The sequence below is a fragment of the Mauremys mutica genome, chromosome 10, assembly GCF_020497125.1.
Source record: "Mauremys mutica isolate MM-2020 ecotype Southern chromosome 10, ASM2049712v1, whole genome shotgun sequence".
NCBI classification, from domain to species: Eukaryota; Metazoa; Chordata; order Testudines; family Geoemydidae; genus Mauremys; species Mauremys mutica.
Window position 1 is genome coordinate 59,124,489 of NC_059081.1, and position 10,218 is coordinate 59,134,706.

General features: G+C 46.4%; 1 protein-coding gene across 3 annotated transcripts in view; it reads left to right on the forward strand.

The window, feature by feature from the left end:
* LOC123378900 (cytochrome P450 20A1) overlaps positions 1–6,580 on the forward strand; it is a 28,507-nt gene extending 21,927 nt beyond the window's left edge. For all 3 annotated transcript variants that reach the window (XM_045033170.1, XM_045033169.1, XM_045033172.1), the window contains 3 exons: positions 4,273–4,337; positions 6,024–6,113; positions 6,257–6,580. In XM_045033170.1, coding sequence (XP_044889105.1) covers positions 4,273–4,337; positions 6,024–6,113; positions 6,257–6,407 — 306 coding nt within the window. In that variant the 3' untranslated portion in view covers positions 6,408–6,580. The remainder of the gene's footprint in view (positions 1–4,272; positions 4,338–6,023; positions 6,114–6,256) is intronic.
* Positions 6,581–10,218: the final 3,638 nt, after the last annotated feature.

The window sequence follows — 10,218 nt, forward strand, 5'->3', positions numbered from 1 at the left end:
AGGCTACACATGAGATGTCTCCAGGCCTGGCTCAATTCCAATTCCAAACCCAACAGACACACCTGACGGATGCTGCTAACTCCTCCTCCCAATGTTATAGCTTCCCAACATTGATAAACAAGTCCAGAAAACCTCTGCACAGGGGTTTCCTTCCAGCAATGTTGCCCAACGCTCATGCTTACCCACCCCGGATGCTTCCCTGATTGATTGGGGAGCGCATCTAGGGGAACACAGGGCACAAGCCCGATAGTCCGCATCAGAGATGCACCTACACATAAAGCTCTTAGAACTCAGAGCAGTGAGGCGAGCATACCTTCACTTTCTTCCTCTCATAAAGAACAAGTCTCTTCGGGCATTAAGAGACAACATAGCATGCATGTACTACATATACAGACAAGGGGGAGCCTGATCACATTCCCTTTGCAGGGAAGCCATTAAACTATGGATCTGGTGCATACGACATCGAATACAGATCATCGCTTCCTACCTACCAGACTGCCACAACACTACTGCCGACGCACTCAGCAGGCACTTCTTGACACAACGTGAATGGGAACTGTCCCTCGCAGTACTCCAACAGCTCTTCTCCCTCTGAGGCACCCTGTCAATAGATCTCTTTGCCACAACCCAGAATCGAACATGTTCCGTTTTGCTCCAGAGTGAGACTCGGGACTGCATCCCTAGGAGATGCATTCCTCATACCATGGAACAACTCCCTCCTGTATGCCTTCCACCAATCCCTCTGTTACACAGGGTTCTTCGGAATATTGCGGACGACAAGACCCAGGTCATCCTTATTGCCCCAGCTTGACCAAGACAGACGTGGTATCCCTACCTACTCCGCATGTCCTCCCGTCTTCCACGGGCTCTCCCCAACAGGCCAGAACACATTTCCCAGGACAACGGACGGGTCCTTCACCCCCAGCTCCAAAAGCTCCACCTCACAGCCTGGTTCCTTCATGGTTCCAAACCCATGAACTAGCCTGTTCCGAGCAAGTCCAATATGTCCTCCTACACAGCAGGAGAGACTCCAGTCGTAAACCTACCTGCAGAAGGGGAAGCGTTTCGCCCTCTGGTGCTCACGTAATCACTTAGCATCCAATAACGTGACCCTCCCTAACATTCTAGACTACCTCCTGAATCTAAAACAGGACAGACTTTCGCTCAGCTCCATCAAAGTGCACCTGGCGGCGCTTACCGCCTTCCATGACCTATTAGACAGTTATTCATTCTTTACCCACACCACCATAAAACGCTTTCTAACCGGTCTGAAAAATCTCTACCCTGAAATTTACCCAACAGCGGCTGCATGGAATCTTAACCTTGTTCTTCATGCTCTCATGAAACCTTCATTTGAGGCCTTGGCTACCTCTCATCTCCATACGTCCATGAAGGTACATTTCTTAGTTGCCATAACATCAGCAGGGAGAGTTGGTTAAATGAGCGCCCTGATGGCCCACCCTCCCTACACAATCTTCTCCACAGACAAAGTCACTTTGAGACCACATTCTAAATTTCTTCCTAACGTGGTATTGACCTTCTACCTCAACCTACCTATATACTTACCTACTTTCTATCCCAAACCTCACAAGAGTCCACAAGAGGCAACCCTGCATACTCTCAACCTCAGACAAGCAATCGCCTTTTATTTAGACAGGACTAAACCATTTCATAAGTCGCCATGACTCTTTGTTTCCATTACCGAAAGATTGAAAGGTACGGCTATCTCTAAACAACGTCTATCCAAGTGGATCTCTGACTGCATCAGATCCTGTTACCGTGCAAAGAATCTTCAACCGCCCGACAACATTAGCACTCATTCCACTAGAGCCATGTCGGCATCCATTGTCGTCTTACACAATATTCCCATTCCTGATACCTACATGGTCATCTGAACACATGTTTGCAAAACACTATGCTCTAATGCAAGACACCACGGCAGACACAATAGTAGGTCATACAGTACTATCTTCAGTACTCCCTGCCTTATCTCCAAAGTCCCACCGACCATAGTGGGTACTGCTACACATTCACCTAGAGTGGAGCACCCACAGGGACAGCACTCGAAGAAGAAGAGAAAGTTACTCACCTTGCAGTAACTGAGGTTCTTCGAGATGTGTGTCCCTGTGGGTGCTCCACTCCCCGCCCTCCTCCCCTCTACTTTGGAGCACTGTGATGACTCTCCACGGTAGAGAAGGAACTGAGGAGGGTGTGGGGCGCACGCACTCAGGAAGATTCCAACTAGACGGGAGATACCATCTGGGTGCGTGCGCCCCAACCAGGCACTGCTACCGAAAATCTCCGATCAACGGCGCCGGGACGCACCATCACCTAGAGTGGAGCACCCACAGGGACACACATCTCGAAGAACCTCAGTTACTGCAAGGTGAGTAACTTTCTCTTTTAATGTCCATTTAACTAGCTTCCTCATTTTTGTGTAGTTCCTCTTTAGTTAAATACTACTGTGGTGGACTTCTTTGGTATTCTCCCCCATGCTCATGTACATTATGGTCGCTATTGCCAAATGGTTCAGCTATATTCATCCCTGTGTTCCACTTAGGACTAAATCAAGAATTGTCTCTCCCCTTTTGGGTTCCAGGACTAGTTGCTCCAAAAAGCAGTCATTAATGGTATCTAGAAACTTTATTTCTGCATCCTGACCTGAGGTGGCATGTACTCAGTCAGTATGGGGATAGCTGAAATCCCCAATTATTATTGAGTTTCGGTTTTGATAGCCTCTCTAATCTCCCTGAGCATTTCACAATCACCATCACCATCCTGGTCAGGTGGCCGGTATATATTTCTACAGCTATCCTCTTATTATTCAAGCATAATTTCTATCCATAGAGATTCTGTGGTACTGTTGGATTCATTTAAGATGTTTATTATATTTGACTCTATGCTTTCTTTCACATATGGTGCCATGGCCCCACAAGCATGGCCTATATATTAGGTCCCCTGGTATTGGTGTCCCATTGATTGTCATCACTCCACCAAGTTCCTGTCATCATTCCACCAAGTAGGGTCTGATACTGTCACCTTTACAGATACAGTGAAAGACTTTACTCTGCATGCAGTCCACTGATTCCAGTGGGACTTACTTGCAAAGTAAGGGACTGATGCAAAGCTCATTGAAGCCAGTGGGAGAAGGGCAGTGGATCAGGTCCTAAGGTACTACTAACTATGGGCAAGGGTGGCAGAACTGGGCCCTTAAATTATAAAATCCTAATTTATTGGCAGATGCTGCTTGCCTTACTCACTGACCAGAACAAAATCTATTGCAATTCCATTTATTTCAGTTGAGTCGCATCAGCTTGCATCAGGTGTGATTTGGTCCAATGGGACTGACTCACATAAACAGAACAGAACTTGGCCTGTAGATTGTAAACTCTTCAGAACAGGTATGTCACAACAGAGGCGCTGGAAAAAAAAAAAACTAAAGGGCCCTGGGATTGTGATTAAGGACATTTGGAAGCCATATAAGGTTGACATTTACAAGGCAGTGCTGCTTTTTGAGTGTTTGGGTCTCTTTTTTTCTCTCTCTCTCTCTGTACTTGGTTGGATTTGAGCAGAGCTGACACGATGGTGCTGGCTCCCCTTTGCTTACATTAAACTGCTCCCTGACACACACGCTCTGTTTTAATTTCAATATGGTTTTGAGTAGGTTCCTTGCACAAATGAAAGTGATGGCTTGAATGTATGCTAGTGATGGGCTCAGTCCTAATCTTTAACATACTTTGTATCATTTGTGCCTGACTAGTTGTGGGAGGAATGAGGAGATCATGTGTGAAACAGGTTTTGTCTTTGTATACTAGAGATGGGATTTAACCAGATCCTTGGCCAACAACCCCAGAATTTTAGTGAAGTTTGAATCTGTGTCTGAACTTGTGACTGGCTTCTATCTCAATATGGGCTAAATTTGAACTGTGGATATGAACACCCTGGAAATTTGGATCTGAATATGAACTTAGTGGCTTGATTCCCCACACTTTATAGAGACCAACAGGGTCCAATTAAAGTTGCTCTAAAGACCTATAGCAATTGAATTGAAAATGATAGCTTAAAAATTAAAGGTGTTAGGGATAGGATATGCTATTAAATGTGATGTGATGGTCCCAAAACCCCCAATTGAATGGTGTGTCCTTTTCTGTTATGTTCTATATAGAACTCTTCCATAAGGGCTGTCTAATGGTTACTGTGTAGAGGTAACTTTATCCCTGTTGTGTATTCTACACTGATTCAGATGTGTTTTTTCTTTTCTTTTCATTTCAGACTCTTGTGCTTTACGCTCTGGGTGTGGTGCTTCAGGACAGTTCAGCTTGGGCCTCACCCTATAAGTATGGGATACCAAAAACTTTATTATAGTTTATTCATTTTTTCTTTTGGATTTTGCCTCTGTGTCCCTGTGGGTAGGGTGTCAAACCTTCCTTAAGTAGCCTGTCGAGAAGAGAGGTGGAAGGAACTCCCTGCTAAGATTTGTCATGGTCTCTTGATTGTCTCCAAGGACAGGGTTTTGGGTAACTCCAAATGTGATCTTGCAGGCTACATATTCGTTGTGTATTAAGGAGAACAACAACAGATTTTCTGGTTATTCACAGCCCTCCCTTGGCAAATGCTGTGGGCCAATTTTCAGGTTTGCTGCAAGGGGAAAACAGGGATTAAAATGGATTTGAAATCACTATTCATTACTATAAAACAATGGCTCACGGAAGGAAATGTCAGTCAAAGATTTTTGTTTTTTAAGGGGAAGGAAACTCTACCTCATTATTTCCACCCATGAAAACAAAAAGGATCCTGGCCTGAAAATTAGGACTCCAGAGGGCAGAAGGAAATGCTGTAGCTTGCTTTGGCCTCCAGGTGGCAATTTTTAACACTGGTTTAACATAGCTTAGGCATGTGGGTCAGTGATTCTAGTCTGAGAGAACAGACAGTGGAGCTTGTGGGAGAAAAAATTGCTCAAAGGGCTCTATTCTTTCTCTTACAGCCATAACCCTTGCTTCAGGGGAAGAGGGAGGGTGGAGACGCCTTCTGCCCTATCAGCATCATGCTAGCTGATGCCTCTTAGGGGATCATACATCAGAATGATAGCTGCACTGTCCTTAGTTCAGCAAGGGGGCACTGGCTGGAGAGGAAGCTGGAGAACAGGGCCATGACCCACAGTCAGCACAACACACACCCAGTCACTGCCTGCCAGTAGATCAAGGGCTGAGATTGTGGCTGACTTGGGGGAGGAGGGTTTCTTGTGTGCCCTCCTTTTCCCCACCTGAGCAAGTTTAGCCACAGTCCAGTCCTAATATAGTGTGGGTGAACATCTGCTTTCAACAGGTTTTTCTAAATGACCGCGTTTCCCTTCTTGTTATACCATCTGTAATTTGCCACTTTTAATTAGGGTATGAATGTAGAGCCTATTCCTGCTGCCACTGAAGGTCAATGGGAAAGCTCCTTTTGACTGTAATCGGAGTAGGATCAGAGCTGTAGTTCGTAGGTACAGGCAGGGAGCCAGAGGTTTGAAGTGTAATGGAAAGGATCTAATACACGGTGAGAGAGAATTGCCTTAAAGTCATCTAATTGCATATTTTCTATAATATCATAGCTCGTGTTTTAAGCTGCCTGGCATTTTATTAGTCTCCTGTCGGTTACTTGATTATGGGAATTTCATTTTAATTAAACCAGTAGTTCCCTTAAAGCTTTCATCAACCCAATGCTTAAACAAGTTCTTCTCGTCCTAATGAATCATCAGCTTCCCCCACACACATGCCAGCTGCTTGAAGTGGAGGGTGAGGGGCAAGAAGAATTGGAAATGTTCATGTCAGCAGTGGAGAAGGAAAGGAGAGAGAAATTAGATTGCCTGTGCTCTTCGCAACCTGCATGATGTAGGAGGGAGAAGGCATTCGATTGATGCTGATAGCAAAGTAGTGGGTTCCCGAGTTTTAGGATTTCATTAGTCTCTGCCCCTTATACGTACAGATGTGCACACACGCATGCATAGCCAGGAAGGAATCGGTCCCTGTTTTGTCTTACAGATTTGATCCAGACAGATTCAATGATGAATCCGCTATGAAAAACTTTTCCCTACTGGGCTTTTCGGGAAGTCAGGAGTGCCCGGAGTTGAGGTGAGATAAAGAAACAGTTGTGTATGTGTGGATGCAGGGATAGGAAGGAACAGCTTGTTCCTCTTCAGTTTGTCAAGTATTGAACACCAGCCCTGGCAGAAGAATTCATCTCATTATTGTCTTTTATAATTCTTTCCCCCTAGGTTTGCCTATATGGTGGCTACAGTGCTGCTGAGTATGTTGGTAAGGAAATTATACCTGCATCCCGTGAAAGGGCAGGTCATGGAGACCAAATATGAGCTGGTAACCTCGCCAAAGGAAGAAGCATGGATAACTGTATCCAAGAGAAGCTGAGTGAACAAAGCCAGGAGTGAGAGAGAGCCAGCCTCAGAAAGGAACCCTCCTGCATCATGCTGAACTGGTCGAGGGTTTAACCTCGCCGTTTCATTACCTTCCATGTTCTTAACCCAGCAGCCTCTTGGTATTTTTTATAACTCAAAAAAATTGTCATATTAAAGTAGATTTAATCCCTTATGCCTTTTGGATACATTTATTTTGACCTCTAGCCATTTTGTATTCAAGGAAGCAACATAATCCTACAGTTTACTCATAAGAGCTGCAGTACTGGAATAAGCCAGTACTCCAGCTAGCCCATTATTTGTATGACAGTAGCTAAAACTGGATGCCTCAGAGGAAACCATAAAGCCCTCTAATGCAGGGCAAACTTTTTGGCGTGAGGGCCACATCTGGGTATGAAAATTGTATGGTGGGCCATGAATGCTCACAAATTTGGGTGCTGGGGTGCAGGAGGGCGTGAGGGCTCGGGCGGGGGGGGTGGGCTCTGGGGTGGGGCTGGGAATGAGGAGTTAGGGGTGCAGGAGGGTGCTTCAGACTGGGACCCAGGGGTTAGGAGGGCGGGAAGGGGATCAGGGATGGGGCAGGGGGTTGGGGCATGGGAGGGGGTCGGAGGGCACTTACCTCAAGCAGTTCCCAGAAACAGCAGCATGTCCCTACTCCAGCTCCTATGTGGAGGCGCTGCCCCTGTGCAGAGGCACCCCACTGCTTGGGATGGGGGCAGCGTGCGGAGCCCTCTGGCTGCCCCTTTGCGTAGGAGCCAGAGGGGGGATGTGCTGCTGCTTCTGGGAGCCGTGTGGAGTGGGGCAAGACCCCGACCACGCTCCCTGGCTGGAGTGGGGCAAGCCCCAGATCCCATTTCCGGGTGGGAGCTCGAGGGCTGGATTAAAACATCTGGAGAGCCAGATGTGGCCCCAGGCCATAGTTTGCCCACCTCTGCTCTAATGCAAGGCTGTACTAGGTGGAAATTTCTTCCTGACCCCAGCTACTGATAAGGCTCAGGAGGCATGGAGATTGAGAGCCCTGTATATTTTTGTTCTAACTAGTATGTGCCTTCCCTGTGAGCTCTAGCTGTATCTGTATCACTGCAATCTTGATAAGATGGGGCGCGGGGGTGCTAGAAAATGAGATGGGAATTACAGCTACTGGATCCCTAGCTGTGTACGCCTGCTGACGTGGAGAGATTTTTAATAGAACTGACTGTTATTAATCATGTTTATCAGAATAGCGCTTAAGGACCAGCCAAGAATGGGGCCCCATTGTGCTAGGCACTGTATAAACACAGTCTTCTGCTGGTCCCTGCCCCATAGAGCTTACAGTCTCAATAGGCAAGATGCCCACAGGTGGGGGAAGGGGTAGAACACCCCAGCAGAGTGTGATGGCAGCAAATAGCATGTTAGTTTCGTAAAAGCCTTTTTTAGAGGCTTTTAGTTCAGATAAACTACATGGAAAGAAAAGGGAGGGGTGAGGGGATGCTGGAGAAAAGAGTGTTGGGGGCAGGGGAGAAGAGGGAAAGGGGCAGGTGTGAAGTGAAGCAAATAGGGAGATTAAGAGTTGGAGCAAATAGCCAATCAGTGCAGGGCAGAGACAGTCCCGTCAAAACTGTAGGAAGTTCTCTGACTGGTCCAGGCCCCTGCTTGGATGCTTCAGCCCAGCAGCTCCAGCTGGCTGGGGTCTCTGGTTGGTTCCTCTCCAGTTTCTCCTCAAGGCCACAGGGTGAGGTGGGGGGAAGCCAGGAGGCATCACCTGAGTCCTAGTTTCCCTGATTGTGAGGGAGTCCACTGCACTGTGCTGGTGGGGAGGGGGAGCCTTGGCCGGTCACGTAGGGCTGGGGAGGGAAATGGTTGTCCAATTCCTGCTAAAACGGCAGTGGCAGTTTTAAAAAGAACCAGGCAGGGATTCTCCAGCCAGCAGATTTTTGAGGCCAGAATCTGATTTAATCAGCATCAGGAATGATTGCTGAACATCATTCATCGCACAGCATCAGGTCACTGCAAGGCTGGCAGAGCAACTGGGGGAAGTGGAGAGGGCTGATTTTATAGGCCTTTGGGTTAACATTCTGATTTACAAGTAAACAGAGTCCTCTTCCCAACCATTGTTAGCCAAATTAGCACCAAGTACAGCCTGTTTGTGCACTCTCCCTCTCATTGCCCTAATACAGTGGTTCCCAACCTCGCTTTTTTTTTTAGCGTGTTCATAGATTCTAGGACTGGAAGGGACCTCGAGAGGTCGAGTCCAGCCCCCTGCCCTCATGTTGGGATGGGATAGACAGGCTGGTGCCCTCATGTCCCCCTTGCCCTAAATCTTGACACATTTGCTGTCCTCTCTCCTTTATTCTGTCCATTTTCTCACTCTTCCTTGTTCCTTTTTCCTTTTATACATGTTTTCCTCACCTCCTTCCCACTGCTCTCCCTCCCCCTAAACCTACTTCTGATGACTCTGATCCCCATTCCCTCTCTCAGCACGGTGCTGGCCATGCTCATCTGGGGGTGGAGTAGAGAAGCTTGGGCTGTAAGGCTGCTACTTCAGCCTGCAGCCACCAATATGTGAGCTGCTCTTGCATCCAGCCATTTTAAGAGCCACAGCAGAACGGGAGAAGCTTCCAAGGAGCTACCTTCGACTTTATCTGCAGAAGGGTCAGCATGTTTCAGGTGGGGAAGATAGATCTGGGCAGCTGCAGCTTTCTTCACCTACACTGATCCTTTTCTCTGGCACCTCCAGGTTGGGAAACACTGCTCTTCTAGAAGTGTCTTTTTGTTTCTTTATTGTTGCTCACTGCCAGCCTAAACAGTGTCCTAGTGGCTCTGATTGGATTAACATCTGACGCCACCTTCAGTTGAAACAGAAAATCCTGCCTTTGGGTTCAGAACATCAGCTCTGCTTTTGTGGAGCTGATGAGATTCAAAACTTCAGACTGATAGTAGTGGGAGGAAAAGAGATATTTTACTATCTTTGTTTTCTTGGCAGAAAAAGAATTATCACTGTGTGCTTCAGCTCCTTGCACCTCACTGATGTTTATTTCATAATGAATTACACAAAAGCTCCATTAATCTGACCTCCATGTAACTGAAGGTTGGGCCTGTCCCAGATAGCAATGCACCCTAAGCCTTGCTTCACTGCTTATGTAAAACTCAATTTTCCCAAAGGTTGCAGATATTTCCAAAACTCTTTGGAAAAATAAGTATACACAATTTTATTTTAAAATATCCCTGGTTTGTAAGGGAGCCAAAATGGAGGATAATTTATTCTCGGAGTGGCAGAATAACACTGTATCTGTTAAGAACCTATCTGAGAATAGCTGACTTTGTAGTATACTTAAGGCCATCATTTGCTTTCTGATTGTCACACAATGGGAATGATGATTCAGACACTAGGAAGCTCTTTCAAAAATAATTGTCCAAAAGTATCAACCTTCTGTTAGTTCTGTTCGGAGTTCCCTGAATTGGGATAAGATGTATTCTTGTGATGTCCATTAAAGTGTCAGGTACACACAATGCTTATTCACCTCTTATACTGGTGTAAATTGGGAATAACTCCACAGCAGCTGCAAACTTATCTATATCTGCACTGTGCACAGTTAGGGTTCCTGGAATGCAAACAATACACTGGTGTAAAAATCAGTAAGTAGGAGAAGAATCTGGCGCAGTTTGGTGGAGGAAGCTAACATCTGAGGAATAGCTTGTATTAGCTCTAGTGGTCAGTGTCAGTGTAGAATAATTCACTGCCCATATCAGCTAGGAACTGTGCCAAGTGCTGATAGAAATGGGAGGAAGTAAAGTGATAAATGCCCAGAATACAAGTTTCTAGCACG